This window comes from Lacerta agilis, chromosome 16, assembly GCF_009819535.1.
Source record: "Lacerta agilis isolate rLacAgi1 chromosome 16, rLacAgi1.pri, whole genome shotgun sequence".
In the NCBI taxonomy this organism is placed as follows: Eukaryota; Metazoa; Chordata; class Lepidosauria; order Squamata; family Lacertidae; genus Lacerta; species Lacerta agilis.
This window is the reverse complement of record NC_046327.1, coordinates 14,212,192-14,236,309: the sequence shown is the minus strand read 5'-3', so window position 1 is coordinate 14,236,309 and position 24,118 is coordinate 14,212,192. Positions and strand designations below refer to the sequence as shown.

At 44.4% G+C, this 24,118-nt stretch overlaps 1 protein-coding gene across 4 annotated transcripts in view; it reads left to right on the top strand.

Moving 5' to 3' along the window:
- PALM2AKAP2 (PALM2 and AKAP2 fusion) overlaps window positions 1-24,118 on the top strand; it is a 238,021-nt gene that overhangs the window by 57,640 nt on the left and 156,263 nt on the right. For all 4 annotated transcript variants that reach the window (XM_033173325.1, XM_033173327.1, XM_033173326.1 and 1 more), the window contains exon 3: window positions 2,961-3,091. In XM_033173325.1, coding sequence (XP_033029216.1) covers window positions 2,961-3,091 — 131 coding nt within the window. The remainder of the gene's footprint in view (window positions 1-2,960; window positions 3,092-24,118) is intronic.

Genomic DNA, 24,118 nt, shown 5'->3' with positions numbered 1-24,118 from the left:
ACCCTTTTTTCCAATCTTCACTTTTAAAATAAAAAAAAATGAGCCAAAACTACAGCTTTTTTTCAGGACTATAATAGCAAAATTCATCAACACCTGTGTCTCGGTGTGCATCCAGATCAGCTAGCCATTGTTTTCCCTACGGAGTCAGGGCCATACAGTTGGTTGCTGATGCCAGGGAGATTATCACTGATAGATCTGCTCATCACTTTATTGCTCTGCCAGGAGCTACTAACAGCCAATTCAGCTTCTCAGCAACGATTCTGTTAGATACTCTGTAAACAACAGCAGCTGGTGGGTGGACCTGGCTGGAGACCAGTCCACAAGACACAGCTCAACATCTCTTTGTCAACTGTGGAGGAAGGACGAGCAAGAACCCTTAAGCATGACTTCATTCTTGTGCTGATTTGATCTCGTTTGAAAGGCTTCTCTAAGCAGGTAGATTCCTTCCGTCTATCTGCACAAGCTAGTTCTGCTCTTTCAGCATGGTCTGTTTTAGAAACTCTTGTTAGTGCCTTTTCAGATAATGGCTTGCCTTTAATACAAAGATGGCCTGCCATGAGCAGATAGCATCTTGCCCTTACTTAGGGATGGGGGAGAAAACCGGTTGGGTTTGCATTTTAATGCAAACCTTCAAAGTCGACACTTTCCAGAACAATACGCAAACAGAAACAAAGCTATCCTTCAACAGTTGTTTTTCCAAATTTTGTGACTGTATTAGGAGAAATATACACTAATATGCTGACAAACAGTTGCAGAAATGTGGTGAACTGAATTTAGGACTGGAAGAATTAGAAGCCAGAATTGCCAATTTATTCATCGGTAGCCTCATTGAAGGACATGTGTTGCAGAAGAACAAAATGTTTATTCACACATGACACATCTGTCCTGTTCATGTATAAAGAGAAGCTAACTTTGACAATGAAACTCTACATGAGTGAGGAGAGCTGGACATTGAACCTCTCCCTATTTTGCTTTGCCGTGTTCTCTCACATCAGGTTTCTTTCTGAGGTGCCATCTGGGGCAGGGGGGACTGAGGGGACTAGGCCTCCTCAGAATCAAATTTCAAGGAGGGGACTAGGCCTCCTCAGAATCCCACAGCAACATGGACACGCCATGTGGCATGTGTGTGACATGTCAGCCCGTCATGCGGCTCACTTTGGATACCAGATCCCATCCATGCTGTGAGAAAAGTATCCGCAGCAATGGTGTGTGGTGGGTAAGAAAGTAAAAAGTTCATGTATCCTGACAGATGCACCTTTTGTTATTAAAAAAACAAAATAGTGCGGAAGCCAACACTATTCCTGCTAGCTTAACTGCGGCTTCCCTACTTCTCTTTGTCTATAATAATAATTTATTGTTTATACTCCACCCATCTGGCTGAGTTTCCCCAGCCACTCTGGGCGGCTCCCAACAGAATATTAATACAGTGGAACCTTGGTTTTCAAACGGCTTAGTTGACGAACAAATCAGCTCCCGAACACCGAAAACACAGAAGTAAGTGTTCCGGTTTTCGAACATTTTTGGGAAGCTGAACGTCCAATGCGTTTGTCGGCTATTGTTTCCAGGGCGCCTGCAGCAACCGGAAGCTGCGCCTTGGTTTTCAAATGCCTGGGGAGTTGAACAGAGGCGTAGGAAGGTCAGGTGGTACCCGGTGCGGGAAATTTCTTGTCAAACCCCCCCCCCATTGATTCCCCCCCCCCGCAAAAATGGTTTTACATTATTTCATATTTTCTTACAAAGGAATAATAAGTAATAATAATAATAAACTTTTATTTATATCCTGCCCTCCCCGGCCGAAGTCGGGCTCAGGGTGGCTAACATCAGATACATAACGTTGGTATAAAATCAAACAATAATTAAATTACCTCCTAAAAACATCTCAAAAATCAAATTAAAGTCTAATTAGATGGCTTTCCACAGGGTTAGGGTTGGGAACAGTAAGTGCTCCACTGAACTGAAATTTCAGCCTTCACGACATAGGAAAACAGCCAAGTGAACAGCTATTTTGGTGGAGGAGGGTCAAGATATTAACCGATATGCATGAAATTTCATATATAGCTATATAATCCCTAGTATAGTAAGATAAGACCTTTGGAGCAGGCATTTTCAAAATAAAAAAGTTTTTTAATGAACCGCCCTAGTAGGGCAGTAATTGTTCCTTGATAATTTGTCACCCCCTCCATTATGGAAAATGGGGTGGACTAACCCCTACGACCCCCCCCTTGCTACGCCCCTGGAGTCGAATGGACTTCCGGAACAGATTAAGTTCGAGAACCAAGGTTCCACTGTAATTAAAAAAAAACAAAACGATAAAACATTAAAACCTTCCCTAAACAGGGCTGCCTTCAGATGTCTTCTAAAAATCAGATAGTTGTTTATTTCCTTGACATCTGCTAGGAGGGCGTTCCACAGGGAGGGAGCCACTGCTGAGAAGGCCCTCTACCTGGTTCCCTGTAGCTTCACTTCTCACAGTGAGGGAACCGCCAGAAGACCCTCAGAGCTGGACCTCAGTGTCCAGGCTGAATGATGGGAGTGGAGACACTCCTTCAGGTATACTGGGTCTGCATTCCCACTCATCCCCAATCATTTGTGGAGGTCAGGAGAACCCCCAGAACATCACATGATGAGGACAGAATTAACTATTTTAAAACTAGTACCACATCGAATTCCACCCCGGTGTAGAGTTTCAGTCCTCGTCCGATTGATTGCCACTTACAGCAGCAAATCAAAATTACTGCCAGTTAACAATCCAGTTACCTATTTACTACATAGAGTAGATGCGACACCCATGTTGAGATATGAACCAGTCCTTGAGGATGGGCCCAGAGTGTTCCGTGTGTGTCGTGCTGAAAGTGCTAATCCGTGTCTTCAAGAGAGCTATCAAATATTAAAGAAGAGAAGTCTCTTAATGTCTCACCGTGTGTGCTTCCCCCCCCCCTCCCCATCATCTTCCACCCTAGTCAAAAGCACTCCGTGAAAAATGGTTGCTGCAAGGAATTCCTGCCGGTTCACCAGCAGAAGAAGAAGCCAGGCAGAGGCAGTCAGAAGAGGATGAGCTGAAGGTGAAAAACCTTGAAGGAAACGTCCATAGGTAGGCTCTTTTCTTACATCTTTAGGCCCGAATCCTGCTTCCAAGCCATCAGGGTTTGTCTGCATGTGATGAAAGACAGGGGCACAAAATTTATATTGCTGCTGATTCAATTGCTCGAGCAATCAGTCAAGGATTTAGCTGATTGTTCAGAAGAGGGCAGTTTGAGGTGGTGGATTTAACCAGCAATCTTGCAGGTTAAAGACACTACTGGATATCTGACGCTACTTAGCTCTGGTGTGTTTGTTAACTGTAACAGGGGGCCCCAAAACAAAAGGTTGCATTTAATTGGGTTTTACTCAGTTGAAATTAATGAATGCAAGTTAGTCATGCCTATTAATTTCAGTGGGTCTACTCTGAATAGATCTTGCACTAGATCGGGGCTGTAGCTAGGGGGTGGTGAGGTGGGCCCCCACCAGGGGCTCAGGAAAGGGGGGGGCGGCACGCAAAATCAGATAAAAATATGTCCATAAATATAAATATTGATTATTGCCACATAAGAAATGGTTTTAAATTGAGGGTGAATTGAATGGGTGGAGGGGTGGGTGGGAGGAGAGGCAGAAAGAATAGCTAATTTGTTCGTGGCTAGGGGGCGCTATCTGGACTAGCTACGGCTCTGCCCTAGATACAACGCAGAATATTTAAGATCTCCTAACCCTGTGTGTCCTAAGATTGTCAGATGACAGCTGGCAACAATATGGTGGGGCCTTTTTGGAGTTGGCACCCTAACTGTGGGATTCACTTCCCAAGGCAGCCTATCAGGTTTGCTCTTTGATCATGAAAGCTTTCTTGGTTGGACAGGTTTCTGTATGCCTTCTCTAATTTGGTGATTGGTAATACTGCTGTGTTGTTGTTGTTGTTGTTCATCTTCCTTGGTGCTTTAAGGTTTCGGTGGTTTTTGTTCAGTGAAGCTTTTATTTCACTTCATGCACATTTGTTGTTGCTGCTTTTCAACATTTTGTTGCTGCTCATTAAAAAAAGAAAAATAAATGTTGAAATATAATAATCTAAATCAATTAGTATGCAGTAGGAAGGAGAGGATGGCAGAAAAGTCAGGCCATGTAACTAGAAGTGTACCTTCAAGCTGATTCAAGAGGTCAGTAATATTCAGATTAAACCAACCTAAACAGACCTCCCACCCAGTGGCATACCGAGGGGGGGCGATGGGGGCGGAGCGCCCCAGGTGCCAGCCTGGGGGGAGGGTGACACTCGGTGCCACACACACCCCACTCCCAAGCCACCGCCCGGCACATGTGCGGACATGCACACTCCACCCAAGATGTCGGGCGCAAGCGGCCGGCACCCCTTCCATGCGGCCACTGTGGCGGCGGTGGCAACTATGGCGGAATAATGCCTGCTGATGATTCAGGTTCATCATGCGCTAATCTATCACTCCCATGTTAGGTAGGCGTTCCCTGGGAGGCGGAGCTAGTTGGCATTCTAAAAGGAGGGGGAACAACGGTTGAAAGGCAGTTGAGGGTTTGGCAGTTTGGGGTGGAAGATTAGAGAGAGAAAATGAGAGGTTAGGCTGTGGGGAATGGGAGGAAAGGTCATTACTATTGCTAAAGGGATGCAGGAAATATTATAACTAAGCTGAATTACATGAGAAGAAGATTTGTACCAGTAATAACCCGAGACATCCATGTTTTCAAGTTACCTAATAAAGTTAAATGTGCTTAAACGTTCGCTGACTGTGGCAGTGTATCAGTACCTTAGGAGGTGTGACTAAGAGGAGAGAACAAAGCTTTCCTGGGGAAGAGGAAACTGTTTGCTTATTCTCCTGTCATACAGAGGGCTGGACAGTGAAGCCAAGTGTGCCACTTATCTGCCTAAAGGGGAGGCAAACTGCAGTAGATGGGAACCCTGGTAGGGAGATCCCATAGGTGGCAAGAGGTTTTCAAACGTAGAGCCCTGAGGTACCCCAGAGACAACTCCCGTATGAACACTGAAGGATTCGTCCTAGTTGTCAGTGAAACTTAGGGAGAGTCACTGTTGGGGAAGTATTGAAGGGGAGGGAATAGGATCCCTCGCAGCAACTTTTAAGGCTGCAGCGTGCGAGCAGCAGCACAGACAGGCGTCTGTGCTGCTGCTCACGCGCTGCAGCCTTAAAAGTTGCCACCGCCGCCACACGGAAGGGGTGCCGGCCGCTTGCGCCCAGCATCTTGGGTGGAGTGCATATGTCCACACATGCACACTCCACCCTGGATGCTGCGCATGCGTCGTGACATCAGGGCGCACATGCGCACACTAGGGAGCAGCGCCCCACCCCGGGTGGGTGACCCCGCATTTGCCGCTCTGGGTGGCAAAGCGGCTCCCTACGCCACTGCTCCCGTCATTCTCAATCTGGAATCATGAAGCTTTAAATCAAGCCCAACAGTCTCTGATCTCCATACGGTAGAGGTTAGGAATGAGTGCCAATGTAAGTCAGAGCAAGCTCAAAAGGGGCTTTGCTGGCGTTGAGTGGGATCTGCCATATTTGAGGGGTAGGAGGTTGTCTTTCAAACTCCCTCCTTTTGAACTCTTACCCCCATCTCACCATTTAATTGTGGGCAGTTTCACAAGTGGTGTTAAGAATGCTCTTTGCGTGTCAGGAAAGTAGGTGAGAGAACAGAAGAGAACCGTTTTCATATATTCATCATTTCATTTTTAATCCATATATTTATACGATTTTATATAATGCCCAACTTCATATTATGTAAGATCTTGATAAAAAAAATACATAAAACTTATATCACTTTGCAATTGTGCTGTTGTAGAAAACATTTTGATCTAATCTAATCTAATCTAAAGCAGCATGTCAAACCAGTGTTATGACCTCGTGATGAATGTGATCTACTGTCCCAATAATGGATGGGGGGGGGAAAAACTCCAAGGTTGTGCAAATCTATCAAGTTTCTCCCTTCTTTCTTTTACTATTTCTCTTTACTCTTGTAAGCTTGGCCATTTCTGTGCAGTAGTCATATATGTTTGCCTCTCATTCTATCAATACTGGGAATTGAATCTTTTCCCAGTACTTTGTGTAGCATATTCTTGTGGCTACAGTTATATGAAATATTGATTCTCTTTGCTGGGTATATTGTTGCGTTAGTCAATGAAAAACAAAGCAAGTTCTAAATCTAGTTGCACTTTCATCATTTTCTCTATTATGCTCTCAATCTGACACTTTTTTATTTGCTTTGCCGCACAATCAATGTCCCCTGTTTTGTCTACCACCTCAAAAAGAAGCTCAGGGTGTGGTGATTAGAGAATAGTGCCTGTCTTTAGAATGCACTCTCTAGGGAGCCATGCCTGGTGCCAACTTGACTATCATTTTGGCGCCAGGTAAAATTTCTGCTCTCTTGGGCATATGGGCAGCTTTAATGACATTATTGTTGCACTAAAACCTAGATTGAGTAACTGTGGGGGGGGCTGTTGTTTTTTACAGTTGCTGCTATTGGATTAATGTGTTTTTACCATGTTTTGCTGTATTTAGGGTTGCCATATTTCACAAAGATTTTCTTTTGGCCAAGTTGTTGAGATTTTTTTTGGAGGGGAGCATAGTTGTTGAGATGTTGTTTGTTTGTTTGTTTGTTTTGCGAAATCTCCATGGAATTTTTTGGGTTGCCATACGCCTGCCTTTTCCAAGAAATTCCACCCGGACAAATTCCAATGGAAATCCAAGACATATGGTAGCCCTATATTTTGAAAATTGCTTTGCTGCTTTTATCATAATATATGCAAATAAATCACCAGATATGGAAGTAGCTTCTGACGTTCGACAATCATTTTCGTATTTGTTACGCGTTCAGATTGCAGACATGTGGAATGAGAAATGCCACAGCTAATACAAGCAGCATTTGTGAAATAGCCAGTGTGCCGTGCTTAAGAATTTACCAGTCTTGGTTCTCTCATTTTCCCATCCCACATTATTCTGCCCTATTTGTTCCCAGCCTCATCTCTTTCACCGAGAGAATAAATACTTCATGGTTTTCAACCATTTCAAACCAAGACCGAAAAACACCAGGGCTCCCTCTTCTTCTTCTTCTTCTTCTTCTTCTTCTTCTTCTTCTTCTTCTTCTTCTTGCCATTTCATGTTTCAATTGACATTTTCAAAGACAGCCTTCCCCTATACCAAGGATTGTCAATGTGGTGCCCACGCGTACACCTTCTTCTTCTTCTTTCTTCTTTGGAGATCACTCGTAGCCAAGTAAGATTGTCTTCTGTTATGTACTGAGTTGAATAAGATCCAAACTGCAGCAGTCTGATTGGTCCTAGAACAATAGGATTGAGATTGCAGCAGTTTGACTGGTCCCAGAACAATAGGATTGAGATTGCAGCAGTCTGATTGGTCCGCAGGAGCCACCCAATCCAGCTCCAGGTGGAAGTGAATCTGCACTCCGATTGGCATACAGGAGTATCCCAGAATTAGCCAATCACGTGGGGCCCATTGTGTAAATAGTGTATATAAAGCAAACGTTTTGGGGAAACTATTTTCCTCACTACTATGAGCTGAATAAAGAGCATGAAATTCACACTCAACTCCGAGTATATTTCATCTTCCATAAACACGGTTTTAACAATGTGTCCGTAAGTGAATGTGGAGGCCAATTCTGGATCCACACATCCTTCCACAGTGGGGACATTGGTTTCCAGGCAGGAGTTGATCACGGTGTGAATTTGCCAAGCATGCCTTCCTCTTAGCTCGTTTCTTCCTTGTATCCTGAGTTCAAGTGTCTTCAAAGCCCATGACACCCTTGGTAAAGGCTGTTCTCCAACTGGAGCACTCACAGGCCAATGTTTCCCAGTTGTCAGTGTTTATACTACATTTTTTAAGATTTGCCTTGAGATAGTATTTAAACCTCTTTTGTTGACCACCAGCATTACGCTTCCCATTTTTAAGTTTGGAATAGAGTAGTTGCTTTGGAAGACGATCATCAGGCATCCACACAACATGACCAGTCCAACAAAGTTGATGTTGAAGAATCATTGCTTCAACACTGGTGATTTTTGCTTCTTCCAGTTCACTGATATTAGTTCGCCTGTCTTCCTAAGTGATGTATAAAATTTTTCGGAGACACCGTTGATGGAATCTTTCGAAGAGTTGGAGATGGCGTTTATAAGTGGTCCATGTTTCACAAGCATATAGTAAAGTTGGTAGTACAATAGCTTTGTAAACAAGCATTTTGGTTTCCCTGTGAATGTCCCAGTCCTCAAACACTCTGCACTTCAATCGCGAAAAAGCCACACTCACAGAGCTCAGGCGATGCAGGATTTTGGCATCAATGTTGGCCCTTGTGGAAAGATAACTGGCTAGGTAGGAGAAGTGATCGACATTTTCCAACGTTACACCATTGAGTTAGATTTGTAGTGCTGCAGAGGGGTTATTTTGTAATTGTTGGTGCAACACTTTGGTTTTTTGGATTCTGAGTGGGTCTTCGCTGGTGCCTACAAGGCTCCTCCCCAAATTAGGCATGAAAGGAGCAATTCTATTGTAGCCAGTAAAATTCAGTGTGTGGTTAGTTGCAGTGTGTAAGATGCTCATGACAGTTCCTCTGGTATGCAAATCTGCCCCTATTTCCAAAAAGATTGGCAACCCCTGCCCTATGGAAGTACGGAAGGAGGCCTTCTCTGTGGTGGCACCTGTCCTCTGGAATGCCCCACCCCACATGTTATTCAGGAGGCAATGATATTAAATACAAATGCATTTCTTTGCTTGGGCTTCCCCCAGACACTAGCACCATACCCTTCTGTAATTTGTGGAAAGGTCCTCTGTTGCTCTGCCTGCAGTCATAAACATCCCCCCTCCAAAAAAACCAACATGTATACTTTCAGGTAAATATAGAGGATAATTTATTCCAAATTATTTCATTGTCCTATTAATTATTCCTATAGCATTTTTTTAGTGTATACAGATGACCAGTGTGTTTGTTTGGCCTGCTTCCTGATAGATACTGTAGTTTAGGCTGAGAACGAGTGACCTGCCTTCATCAACCAGGTGAACTTTGGATTCTTAAAATTTGGAGTACAGAAGTCTAAGAAATACATGCCTGGATCATGGGGTTATTGCTGAACTCGGGTTCCTAATATGGCATCAGGTTGGCTATAGCATCCCACTGTTGGGGTGAAAGGGCCTTTATTTGGTACTTTTCTCAAACTAACATGACCACATGCTGTGAAAAGCAGGGGCAGGGGCTCATTCTCCATGAGTGTGCATAGTGAAGAAGAAAAAACCACCATCCGGGGCAGGCAGGCAGAGAGGACCTACAGAATACAATCAGCCTCATTCATAGCCAATCAAGGGAAATCCACACTCTCTCTGTGATCTCATTGTTTCCATTATTCAATTACTGCCCCTTCTTATGGTGGTGAATTTGTTTCACTGCTGCTGCGTGCAACAGAGTAGTAGGCCAAATGCAACTGGCTTTGTCACTGGAAATATTTGTTAAGTGAAGTACTTGGACATGTGTCCATTTGAACATATTTCCTACCCAAAGTGGTCAAATCCCAGTGTGTTGACATTGCAGCCTGGGACCATGTCTAGTTAAGCATCTGGAAGTTAAAATTGTGGGGAAACAGAACTTTAGGAACTTTGGGGATATGCTGAGTTGAATGCGATGATGATGATGGTGATGATGGGTCTGGAAACCAAGCCTTATGAGGAACGGTTCAAGCAGCTGTTTACCCTTGAAAACACAAGACTGAGAGGAGATATGATTCAGTTACAGGTAGGTAGCCGTGTTGGTCTGCCATAGTCAAAACAAAATAAAAAATCCTTCCAGTAGCACCTTAGAGACCAACTAAGTTTGTTCTTGGTATGAGCTTTCATGTGCATGCACACTTCTTCAGATACCTGAAGAAGTGTGCATGCACACGAAAGCTCATACCAAGGAGATTTGATGTTGTTGTTGTTGTTCAGTCATTCAGTCATGTCCGACTCTTCGTGACCCCATGGACCAGAGCATGCCAGGCACGCCTATCCTTCACTACCTCCCGCAGTTTGGCCAAACTCATGTTAGTAGCTTCGAAACACTGTCCAACCATCTCATCCTCGTGTCGTCCCCTTCTACTTGTGCCCTCCACCTTTCCCAACATCAGGGTCTTTTCTAGGGAGTCTTCTCTTCAGGGTCTTTTCCAGGGAGTCTTCTCTTCTCATGAGGTGGCCAAAGTACTGGAGCCTCAACTTCAGGATCTGTCCTTCTAGTGAGCATTCAGGGCCGATTTCATTGAGAATGGATAGGTTTGATCTTCTTGCAGTCCATGGGACTCTCAAGAGTCTCCTCCAGCACCATAATTCAAAAGCATCAATTCTTCGGCGATCAGCCTTCTTAAGAGCTGTCACATGGAAGAGGGAGGGAGCTTGTTTTCCCCTGCTCCGGAGGGTAACCAATGTTACAAGAATGTAACAATGTTTCTTGTAACCAATGTTAAAAGAAAGGAGATTAAACATTAGGAATTACTTTCTGTCAGTAATAGCTGTTCAGCAGCGGAACAGTCTCGCTTGGGAGGTTATGAGCTCTCCTTTCTTGGAGGTTTTTAAGCAGAGGTTGGATGGCCATCTGACATGGAAGCTTTAGTGAGATTCCTGCATTGCAGGGGGTTACACTAGATGACCCTCAGGGTCCCTTCCAACTCTATAGTTCTATGATTCTGTAATTATTATTATTATTATTATTGGCAACAGCAGTAGCAGCATCCTCAATCATGTGGGATCACTTTCAGTTTAGGAGGCCTGAGGACATGGACAGGGTGCTTACAGCAGCTCAGCCTTCCATTGACTGATGCACCCTACCCTGATGTTTTGGGCTACATCACTGCAGTGGTGTCAGGGACTGGTGGAAGTTGCAGTCCAAAAAGAAACTGGAGGGCACCGGCTGAGGAAGTCTGCTTTTAAAAGTAGCTAACGCTGTAGGGAAAGCGTTGAGTAAGCCGAATATTATGACTTTTTGCCTTGTACCTAGATGGATACCACAAGATGCTACAAGGGAATCTTGGAGCTGATCTCATGGTGAACCTGCACACACAGCTCCGATTAGCAAACCCAAAACCCTCCAGCCCCCAAAATGTACCGCTCATTCAGACATTTAGAAGGACACACGATAAAGAATTATCTTACAATGTTCTCCCATTCTACATCAGAGTTGGTGCCTGCACACTCAAATTTCCCTACCTGCGACAAGGTGGCATGGGTTGGGCCATGTCATCGAGAACACTAGGCTAGGAGAAAAGTGGCAACGTCACAGCATAATCCTTTGCGTGCTTAACTTGGATATAAGTACCCTTCCTGCCTTACTCACATGAAAAGACAGCATGGTTGCAAAGGACCTGCAGGACTGTGCCTCTGGCCCAGTCCCCACAAGTCACAATTCCCTTGGCACAATTCCACACATTCTTATTTATTTGTTTATTTTAAAGCATTTCTATACTATCTCTCCAGGCGGTGTATGCATTAAACTCCATTGATATACAGAATAAGAACTCAGACTGGAAGTATACACCTAGAAAGGTCTGGCTAAAGCTGTGTACGGTAAGGAGGCACTGAAATGCCTCCAAAGATGGCCTGACTTCGGGAGGAAGATTGTTCCACTAAAAGCTCTCTCCTTAATGGACAACTGAGGTGGGGAAGCCTAGACTTCTCTGGTTTCTGGAGCTGTGATTGTGTGGGGAGTCCATGCACGTAGTTAGGGACAGCAAAGCATCTCTGGATTCGTGTGATGAATGCAGGGCCAGAATTAGTAGGTGTGGTTGTTTATGTGAGACAGGATTTTTTTTTTTCCTGGTGAAGTCTTTAAAGACTCTGCCCAGTGGCAGAGCTAAGCTGCTCCGGCACCCAGTGCGACATGCACCTGGGGGCGAAGCTGGCATCCCAGGGAGCAGGGCGAGCATCCCAGGGGTGCGCCGCCCGCAGCAAGTGTCCCATGGGTGGGGCGGCGATGTCACCCCCCGCAGGGAAGACACCCAGGGGGGACAGCACCCACCACACCCACCTTGCTCTGCCTCTGTCTCTGCCCTGCCCATTGTTTCCCCTTGGAGAGAGTGCCCCCTGGCTCTGTCTGACCAATGAGAGCCATATTCAGTTTGTCAGGTATATGCCAGGTTTCCCAGGCAGGTATCCTGACTGCTCTTTGAATAGAACTGGTGGGAGATATCTAACTCTTGGCTTAGGGGAAATTGAGAAGGCAAGAGATCAGGGCTCTTTCTCCTACTCAGAGAGTAAGGCAGCCTCTTGGGTTCAGACATGGTCATATTTTTTCCTTTTCTTTTGGGTTCGGCTGCTGCCAGTTGCAGTTCAGTTCTCTTGTCTGACTCACCAATATTCAGTTATGGAGCGTTACTCGCAGGTAAATGTGCCCCGGCAGGATTTTAGCAACTCTACAGCCTGATGCTTTCTAGTCTAATTTTGGGGAGAAAGCTTCCCTGGGTTCAACCATGAATGGCCTTTACTTTTGAGTAAATGTGTGCTTAGGGTTGCTGTGGTTTAATTTAGACTCTAGAGACTTTAACAGTAAGTCTCATAGTCTTATTACAACTTTTCAGCCAAATTTCTAGGAACATCCCTTTTAATATCTTCCAGCCCTGCTGAGAAATCCTAGTGTGCATTGGATTGTTAGGTAAAGTTCCAAATATACATCTACACAGGAGTAACTCCCATTGTACTCCATGGAATTAATATCTGAGTGAACATGGTTAAAGATTGTACTGTTAAGGAAAAGGAAAATGTGGAAAGAAGCGATGAGGCTGAGAGAGACTTCTATGATTTTGGTCTTGGTCCTGGTTTTAAATAAAGAGAAACTTATGTGCCACCTGGTGGCTCAACAATGCCATAAATTTCACAGTCGGTATGTGCTTATTTAAACAAAGTAACATTGGTATGTATATAGAATCATAGAGTTGGAAGAGACCACAAGGGCCATCCAGTCCAACCCCCTGCCAAGCAGGAAACACCATCAAAGCATTCCTAACAGACGGCTGTCAAGCCTCTGCTTAAAGACCTCGTTATTGTTCTTCTTGTTAAAATGAATTGTTATGCATACTGTGGAATCCAATGTGAGCAGCATATGTTTGTATATAGGAAAATGAGGTGCTCATATGGGTACTCACGTCTTGAAAAAGTGCCATGAGTGCCAGCACAAAATGGCTTCTTCCATGGGTGGAATAGGAAGAGGTGTGTCAGTTTGCATTTCTTAGTACAGAAAATATTGATCTAATGTGTAGAGATCTTTCCTATTCTGATTAGTTCAAGAGGGTTCTAGAAGGTTTCTTCTCTTTGTGAAAGAAGGCTTTCTTTCTATGTGAAAGAAACAGGCAGAAGGTTCTTGTTTGGGTTATTTCTTCTGGGAAGCTGAGTACAGCTGGTTTAAACTGGTTCTGTTATCTTTCTGACAAAGTAATGCTGACCATAATAGTAAGACCAGGAGGAGCCTGGGTCTCACTAACTCAGTTTCTCTTTCTGTCTCTTTGTTCTAGTGTTCTGTTCTGTATGCTTAGTGTTAAGGTTTAGACTTATGATAAGTTTGTAAGTTTTATTGTAAGTGCTGCAACTGGATTTTTTTATGGACTGTGCCAATCCTGATTGTATTAGATTTGTGACCATTATGCTCATTTGCCTTCAGTACCAGTAAAGCTCTGCTGGATTAAGTACAATTGTCTTTTGTCTATTTTTTTTGGAAACTCTGCTATCGTGTTTAAGTTTTTCCCTCCTCCGGCGCTGGTACTCCCAGACCCTCCAAGTGTCCCTATTTTCCAGGGACAGTCCTGGATTTACAGAAGCTGCACCAGTTTCTGATTTTCCCCCGGGATGTCCTGCTTTTACTTAGGATGTTATTATTTTCATTGGAGAAATGTTGGAGGGTACTGGATAGGATGTCCCTATTTTCATCGGAGAAATGTTGGAGGGTATGTACTCTGTGGGACGCGGGTGGTGCTGTGGGTTAAACCACAGAGCCTAGAGCTTGCCGATCGGAAGGTCGGCAGTTCAAATCCCCGCGACGGGGTGAGCTCCCGTTGCTCGGTCCCTGCTCCTGCCAACCTAGCAGTTCGAAAGCACGTCAAAGTGCAAGTAGATAAATAGGTACCGCTCCAGCGGGAAGGTAAACAGTGTTTCCGTGCACTGCTCTGGTTTGCCAGAAGCGGCTTAGTCATGCTGGCCACATGACCCGGAAGCTGTCTGCGGACAAACGCCGGCTCCCTCGGCCTATAGAGTGAGATGAGCACCACAACCCCAGAGTCGTCCACAAGTGGACCTAATGGTCAGGGGTCCTTTTACCTTTATGTACTCTGTACTGGTGAATACCATCACAAAAAAGCACTGGAATTCATTGCCCTCCCTGCTTTCCAGGGACAACAGTGAGAATATTGTGAGAATCTGTATTTGTGGTGCCATGGGTGTGAAAACTTGTCACACACATTCTCTTGTGTTCTCTTCCAACATTAGAAGGCTGTTTTACTGGCTTTGTGCTGAGACCACTTGGCTCAAAGTCTATTGGAAGCGAAGCTGGAATCTGAGTGTAACAGATACGAGCTGACACTCTCTGAAGCTGTGAATGGTATCTGATATGCTACTAAAAGCTTGCCAGTGTCTCTAGCAGTACGTGAGGACGGGGATTGGAGTATGTTGTGAATAGCTGGTTTAACTGCCCTCTTACCGTAAGATCAATGATGGGCAGACTGCCACAGAGTGGTTTTGGAATGGCATGTAAATAGGTGAACTGAGTTCTCTGGCTTCTCGCCCCGGAGCCCGTCAGCTCAGCAGAGGTTTAGGAGGCTCAGTGGGACAAATCTGGTATTGGCTTGCTACAGCTGCTTTGCAAAATATTCTTCTAAAATTAGAGTGGATATTGCATTCCAGGTGTGGCAGCTTTTAAAGATGTGCTTGTGGATTATCACACGGATCAACATACCAACCACTCCAGCCACCCAAATAGCATTGTTAGACCTAGGAATTAAATACGTGACAATTGCATGTTTTCATAACCTTCTTTTATGCTTTGAAGGCTGTTTAGCAGGCTGTGTGTATGCTGTAACTTTATGCAGAATTCTGGGAACTGTAGTATATTATGGATGCTGAGAACTATGGTTCTGTAAGGGTAAACTACAGTTCCCATGATTCTTGAGAGACAAGATGTGTTTTAAATGTGCTTCAAATGTTTACCATTCCTAACTATTGTTGCATTATATAGGAAAGCATATATCAATAAACAAGGATGTGATTAATACTGAATTTTCACCTTATCTGCTTGGGACGGTTACCGGATTTAGTTCTGTAATTAAGCAGGTCTTTCTTTAAGGACATTTTTAGTTCTTCCAAGTATGGCTTAACCAGCATTAAATATGGTCTGCAAGAGAAATTAGGAGTAGAGATAACAGTGCTCCCATCGTATTTTTGTTGCTTGCCTAATGCTGTTGTAAGCACTCAAATGCAAAGCCTATTGGCTTCATTGCTTAACTTGTACAGTATTAGCAAAATGATACCTATGCCATTAGGTAGCATGATCCTCATCATCCTTAAGCAGGGTAAAGGACTGCATTCTCGAGGCAGTGCAGAAACCCAAAGTCAGGAGATATACACAGACAGAAGGCATGTCCATCTCTGGTGTAAAATTAAAAGACTGCTGTATATCTGTTTCTCCCCAATGGAAAGAGCACATCCTCCGTAATGGATCAGTTTCTATGGATACACAGTGGAGATCATGCCTGCCCAGCTGTGATATGCTGGACTTTGCACGCTTCCCCCCCTCCTGTTTCTGTATTTTGCAGTTTCCGTAAAATTCTTCAGGCGACACGTGTTAACCTGTGAGATTTCATATTAAAGATGGGCCAGAGTCCTGCCCTAAGTGGAATTGAAGCTCTCCCTGCCATGTGTATGCTCCTGTCCCGTATTTGGAGACCTCCAAGTAGCCAAGGAGGCCACTCTTTCCGTGCGCCAGAAGAGACATCAGTGCATAGGAGAAGGCTTCGCCAGGGTTGTTCTAGACTATACTCTCAGAAGGCTAAACAGGTGGTGTTTCTTCCTACCCATGCTTCAGCATGCTGTATGCCCCTGGGCATGTGCAGGTGTCTGCAGGTCCCTGGAATCCATACTGAATGATGCAATCCACTCCAGACTTTCTGGAGCAGAGTGCATTGTTTCTGCTCATCTCTACAAGAACAGGATGGTAAACTACAGTAGATGAGCCACTGCACAGCAGACTCTGCTTACCTATCATCTGGCACCTTTAGGTGCCAGCCAAAAACATTCCTCTTCAACAAGGCCTTTGGCTTATTAACATCTGATACCCTTTTAAATGTGTTGGGGGGTGTTATCAGTTTTTTGTGTATGTGTGTGTGTATTATGTGTTTTCTATCTTGTATTTTTGTGTTGTGAACGGACCTCCAGAACAAATGAAGTTCTTAACCCAAGGTACCACTGTACTTTAAATGTATGGTGTAGATGTGACTAGGGCTGGACAATATATTGATATATCATCCAAAACTGGTTTGAAGTCCATATCATGGTATCAGTTTCAAAATTTTTGATCTGGCAATATATTGCAAATCATGGTGGGTGGGTGGGTGTGGGTGTTATGCAAAAATCATAATGCGGGGGAGACCATGAAGCCAGCCAATGTCTCTACATAGCTTCCATTAAAGGGCCAGGCACCCACAAATTTCGGTGCTGGGGCGATGCATGCCCCAGGCACCCACGGTCGCAGGGCCAAGTTGGCACTCCTCTATATTGCAACGTTTAAAGGTAAAGGTAAAGGGACCCCTGACCATCAGGTCCAGTCGTGTCCGACTCTGGGGTTGCGGCACTCATCTCGCTCTATAGGCCAAGGGAGCCGGCGTTTGTCCACAGACAGCTTCCGGGTCATGTGGCCAGCATGACAAAGCCGCTTCTGGCGAACCAGAGCAGCGCACGGAAACGCCGTTTACCTTCCCGCTGGAGCAGTCCCTATTTATCTACTTGCACTTTGATGTGCTTTCGAACTGCTAGGTGGGCAGGAGCTGGGACCGAGCAACGGGAGCTCACCCCGTGCCAGGGATTCGAACCGCCGACCTTCTGATCAGCAAGCCCTAGACTCTGTGGTTTAACCCACAGCGCCACCTGCGTCCCCTATTGCAACGTTTAGCTGGTGATATATCATTATATTGAAAACCAGATCTCACCCATAACTAGATGTGAGCAAAGATCTATGTGGAAGAAGCTTTCAGGGTGGTCTGCAAACAGTACTGCCTGAGGTGGCAAGGGGGCAGAGAGGTTATCTGACCAAGATTATTTGACCAAGGCACACCTAAACAAAGCATCATCTGCAGTTTTGGGGCAGGGAAGGAGGCACAGGTGTTTCCAACAAGATTGTGGTGAGGGGAGGCTCACTGTTTGGCTGTTGGGTGCATATTAACACAGCATCACCCGCCACTTGTTCTGTCCCCTTGTTTTTTGTGCTCCTTTTCTCCTGAGTATGAAACTCTTTCCCAGCACACCCTGAAGGTCATTCAGAAGGCACTAATTAACTCTGTCTACCAGGCTGCATGTTTGCTGTTGCACGTAAAACATTGGCATGCAGCCTCCTCTGCTGCTGAAGCACAGGGATCAACTTGGCAGGCGCACAGCCATCAGTACACAGTCTATATCTTACACCCAGATGTCCAACTTGACCCCATCATAGATGCACCCCATCATAGCTTGATCCCATCATAGCTGTTGCGAATATTCACTTGTATTTATAGTTATGCTTTGAATCCATTGCAAACTGGCATACAAGAGATGCAGCGTGTTATATATTAGCTGTGTGTATATATGTGTATTGGCTAGCTGCATGTCTCTCACGAACTGGGTTCTGGTCTACAAATGCTCACCTTTGGGAACTCGGCTAGTCTTTACAGCACCCCAAGATTCCTTGTAGAATGTCTGTAAAGACTAACAAATTATTATGGCATAAACTTTGGTTGATTAGAGTCTCAGTTACAGGACTGGGCAATATATTGATATATCGTCCAAGACTGGTTTGAAGTCCATATCTTGATACCAGTTTCATAATTTTTGACCTGGCAATATGTCACAAATCATGGCGTGTGCGCACGCAAGTGCAAAATGCAAAACTCACAATGTTGGGGAAACCATGAAGCCAGCCAATGATTCCTTTATTTCAGACATTGTGATATATCGATATACAGTGGTAGCTCAGGTTAAGAACTTAATTAGTTCCAGAGGTCCGTTCTTAACCTGAAACTACTCTTAACCTGAGGTACCACTTGAGCTAATGGGGCCTCCCACTGCCACCACACTGCCACCGTGCGATTTCTGTTCTCTTTTTTTATATATATAAGGAATTTATTGGTATTTAAGCACAATACAAAAAAAAGAATGCATACAAAATACAAAATACAAAACAAAGAACTAATACAATACAAACACAGCTAAAACAACAAAAGAAAAAAGAAAAACAAACAATACATTCAAACACCTAAATACTATTTTAATCTTGTTTGTAATCTTACTTAAGGGACTTCCTCACGCCCTCTCTTCTGCGTTCATTCCAAATATACTATAGTAACTTTGTAACCACTTTAACTCTTCTTTTACAACTAATCTTAATCCTTATCTATCATCTTATATCTATCACCTTATTCTTAACAAAAATACAAAAAATACATAAAATCACAATTCTATCTTCTAATGTACTATTTTAAACTAACATTTCAATGCTATCGCCTATAATATCCACTGATTTCAATTTCAAATATCTAACTTTTCACGTCGTTTCAAATATTCTTTAAATTTCTTCCAGTCTTCTTGCACCTTCTCCTCCCTCTGGTCTTGGAGTTATGTGATTTCTGTTCTCATCCTGAAGCAAAGTTCTTAACCCGAGGTACTATTTCTGGGTTAGCAGAGTCTGTAACCTGAAGTGCCTGTAACCTGAAGCGCCTGTAACCCGAGGTACCACTGTATAACAGTGTTTAGCTGGTGATATATCGAAATGTTGAAAACCAGATATCGTCCAGCCCTACTTGGAGATAACCCCCTTTATAAAATGGTGGGTCCTTGTATCTTGCTGTGCAATCCTGTGCATATCTACTCAGAAGCAAATCCTGTAAATGGGCTTTACTCCAATGTAAGCGTGTATAGGATTGAAGCCCTAAGAATCCCAACCAGCTGGATTACAAGATCCTCCAGTGTCCGAATGTGCTCTCAGTGCCTGCAATCCTCCAGTTTGATGCCCACTGCAGAAATGAGAATGCCTCACTGTATTGAAGGAGCTGTTGACATTCAGTTTTTAGGATGAAGTAATCTGTAAACTATGCCCAGATGAGCAATTGGATCAGCTTTGGCTGGCAAGCTAGAAATTAAATGCCAACAGTTTGTCACAGAATCTCAGAGTGATTTAACAGTCAACCTCTCTTCTCAGAGAACTCTGGAGACCATAGCTCTATGGGGGAAACAGGAGTCAGCTAACAATTCTCAGCACCCTTTGTTGTTGTTGTTCAGTCGTTCAGTCGTGTCCGACTCTTCATGACCCCATGGACCAGAGCACGCCAGGCACGCCTATCCTTCACTGCCTCCCGCAGTTTGGCCAAACTCATGCTAGTCACTTCGAGAACACTGTCCAACCATCTCATCCTCTGTCATCCCCTTCTCCTTGTGCCCTCCATCTTTCCCAACATCAGGGTCTTTTCTAGGGAGTCTTCTCTTCTCATGAGGTGGCCAAAGTACTGGAGCCTCAACTTCAGGATCTGTCCTTCTAGTGAGCACTCAGGGCTGCAAACCCTTAACAAATCCCAGGATTCTTTGGGGGGGGGAGCCATGACTGTCTAAGGCTGTATGATACTGCTTAAAGAAGTGAAGATGGGACCTCTGTGTCTCTTTAAAACTGTTCCATTTCTCTGAGGTCTCCACACAATGACAACAATTAGGAGGTGGTTTTCTGACTGACAGCTGCTACTTCCAGCCAAGGAATAGCTTTTCCAAGGCTCTCCTTCTAATTCCAATTACACTGGTGCAGCGTTTGAAACTTATATAAGCTAGGTGCCAAATGGCTCCTTAAACCAGGGTTACATTTGCCAAAACGGAATGTCTAGTTTTGGGGCCAGACAGCTCGAAAGTCGTATTTTTCAATGTGACTTTTTGGTTCCTGAAATTCGATCTGATGGTGCAGATAAAATATCATGGATAGAATTCTATAGGATGTGTTGTTAGTGTGTGAAAACAGGCAAGATCCGAGGATTCCCCAGGCATGCGCCTCCTGATGGTGGAGATGTCAGGCACCATCCTGGTGTCTGCATCTTCGCTTAGTTGCAAGTGGCCAATAGCCAGGTGTAAAATGTGGCTGGTGGATTTTGAACGCTGCACTGAAATTTAGAACTGTCATCCACTGGCAGCCAGCTTTCTCCGGATGCTAAACTACCATATCCCACAACTAGCCCACCTTAAGCACATTTCTCCTTTCAGTTTGACTGGGTTTGTTTCTTCTAAACACTGGAGACCAAAGACCATGGAGGCTAAATCTGATGTGAAAGTCAGCCTGGAAAAACTGAGAATATGTATCTCTCTCCATGCCCCCTGCCCCCAATTCTTCAGTTCCTCCACCCCCTTAGATCCCTGATTCAGCACACATTCCAGTTTTCGTGTGCGACAGCCAATTTGGCCACTGTCACCAGATCAAATATTGAAGTAGCTGAAATGCTAGTCTTGCATTTCCTGTGATGTTTAGCCATACGTATGCAGTGGTTTCAAACACGGCTCAGTTCCAAGTAATGAATATTGTAAAAGCATTCTGTAATTTCCTTTTAATTTCTGTGTGTGCGTGTGTATGTACGCACATGTTCATATTCTCACAGATGTGCTGTTTAAAAAGCAAAATACCAGCATTACATTTCTTTGGATCAACTTATTTTGGACCATTAATTTTAAATGCCTTTGATCTATATTCAAATTGTTTGTGCAATGGTGTTTCCTTCTGAGACATGTATTTGGCTTAAAGAAAGTCACTTTAGTAACTATTTTACTGTCCTGGCTTCATTGTAAATTTACACTGGCGTTTAAACAGCTGTATAAATATATCTATAAATGGAAGAAGTGCGTATGACTTTTAAGGTCTCTTGTGGAAACTGTAAAACTCTCCAAATGAAAACCAACTGTGGGCAGCTTTAAAGGCATTTCTGTTGTACTCCCTACCCCCACAACTGCATGCACACAATTTGGTATTGTAAAGAGTGATATATTGAGACCTTGGGGAGGGGCAGGGCATGATATAGGTTCATAAAATTATCAACAGTGAAGTGGAAGTGGAGAGTAGGGACGGAAGCAGTGGTGTAGCATGGGGGGACCAGGGGGGCCGTGGCCCCAGGCACAAAATTCTGAGGGAGTGCAACACAGGAGCTTTCTTTCACAGGGATCCCTGCCCCCGCCCTGATGAAGGCAGCAGAACAGCTCAGGCACATGGTGAGTGGGCTCACACAGAGGAAGGAAGGCAAGGGGTGACCCCAGTGTGGCCCAGTCAAAGGCCGTGTTTGCTGCCTGGGCTTCCCCCTGCACAGGCAGGCAGGTGAAGCAGCATGGCCCTGCCTGTCAGTGGCTTGCCTGCCACGGGTACCGGCAACCCACACTATGCCACTGGATGTAAGGGTTAGGGTTAGGGTGCCAATTTCAGTTCTCTGGTTCACATTTTCCCAATATTAAATTCAGCTTTCCACATTTCTGCAGCTATTTGTGATTTTTGTTTAATTAAAAAACCATCTCAGGAATTCTTCACGATGAGTTTGCTTTAAAACAAAATAGCACAAACTGATGCAGAAATATGGAGAACTATCCTTGAGACGAGATGGTTGGACAGTGTTCTCGAAGCTACCAACCTGAGTCTGACCAAACTGAGGGAGGCAGTGGAAGACAGGAGTGCCTGGCGTGCTCTGGTCCATGGGGTCACAAAGAGTCAGACACGACTAAACAACAACAACAACAACAAGAACTTCTGTTTCTATATTATTTTATCATAGTCCAGCATTTTCCATATATTCTTCCTTGCAATGTTTTAGTTTTAATGAAACGATCTAAATTCATATTCTGTAATCATCTCTAGGGTGTGAGCCATATGACGCACACAAACAAAGTCCTTAGGAAGAGCACAGACAAAATGCACGGTGTTTTAGATGCGAAGGAAATTAATTTGCCAGACACATCCTCTGTCACGCAATAGTAGGTCAAAATTCATGCTTTGTTGGCTACTGTGCATGCTGTTGACTGCTTCATATTGATAGTTAAACTATGGGCTCTGCTGCCACAAGTTTTAGGGATGGCCACCAGCTTGGATAGCTTTAAAATAGGTAGATTTGTGGTCAATCAGGTTATCAGTGGTTGTGAGCCACAATAGCTATGTTCAGCCAGTGTGGTGTAGTGGTTAAGAGCGGTAGACTCATAATCTGGTGAACCGGGTTCGCGTCTCCGCTCCTCCACATGCAGCTGCTGGGTGACCTTGGGCTAGTTACACTTCTCTGAAGTCTCTCAGCCCCACTCATCTCACAGAGTGTTTCTTGTGGGGGAGGAAGGGAAAGGAGAATGTTAGCCGCTTTGCGACTCCTTCGGGGAGTGATAAAGTGGGATATCAAATCCAATCTCCTCCTCTTCTTCTTCTTCTTCTTCTTCTTCTTCTTCCAGGTGCAAGGTACCTCTGAATGGCAATTGCTGGGAATCACAACTAGGGAGTGCACTGTTGCACTTGTGTGTTTGTTTGTGTGTGTGTGTGTGTGTGTGTGTGTGTGTGCCTGCCACAGGCATCTGGTTGATCACTGTGAGAACAGGATGCTGGACTAGACAGACATTTGACCTGATCCTGTACAGCTCTTCTTACATTCTCAGACCCTCCAAGTGTCCCTATTTTTCAAGGACTGTCCCAGATTTTCAGAAGCTGTCCCAGTTTCAGTTTTGATCCCAGAATGTCCCGCTTTTCCTTAGAATGTCCCTATTTTCATCGGAGAAATGTCGGAGAGCATGGAGTCATGCAATCCCTGAGCCAAGGAGATAAGTGACTATACAGCCTTTAGAAGACATCTAAAGGCAGCCCTGGATAGGGAAGCTTTTAAATGTTTTATTATGTTTTCATTTATGTTGGGAAGCCGCCCAGAGTGGCTGGGGCAACCCAGTCAGGTGGGTGGGGTATAAAAAATAAAACTGTTGTTGTTGTTGTTAGGAAAATGTTGGAGGGTATGTTGGAAGGTACGTATCTTCAATCTCAACAGAACGTAAGGAGAACTGGGAGGTGTAGCTGTTTCTGGAAGCCCCCAAACAAAGCAGAAAGGCAACTGCTCTCCCTTGTTACTTTTCTACCCCCCACTGGTATTTAAAGTTACACCTGCCTTCAAACATTCTACATGTACTGGCTAACAGATCTAACCCTCCCTATCTACTCCAGCAAATATCGCTGCAGCCTATGGCAGTGAACACCAAAACCAAATAAACACCATATGAGCATGTATGTTCTTGTGTTTGTTCTGAAGCTTGTGCCAGTAAATTTCATGGGTAGCCCCCCCAAGATCTAGTATTACAAGACCAAAATAAGAATCCACTTTAATTGCACAACTTGAATTTGTCAGCATGACATTGAATTCTGCCCCGCAAAATAGCAATACAGTGGTGCCCCGCTAGACGAAAATAATTCGTCCTGCGAAAATTTTCATCTAGCGGGTTTTTCGTCTAGCGAAGCGGCAATGTACCTGGAAGTGCCCATGTTCTGCCAACAAGATGCAGCCTTTCAGAGCAGCCTAGACATTACTGAATATAAAAACCAGCCTTAATCCAGCTAAAATTAATGGAGACTAAATTCCTTTGAAACCACAACCAACTGAATTCATCACTAACTTAAGTTCCATTGTTTTCTATAGGACATAGTTGTGGCGAACTAGACTTGGGTGATTTGCTTGAGTTACAGAAGTATGCCCCCCCCGCCCCGCCCCGGAAATATAAAACTGTGCTTTCCAGCTATTAGATATGGTCTCTTAATTCGGGAGAGGGCGGAGAACCTCCTTCATTTTTTTTATAGTACTTGCTATAATATCGGTGTCCACTAGATGCCCCCCTGCATTGTA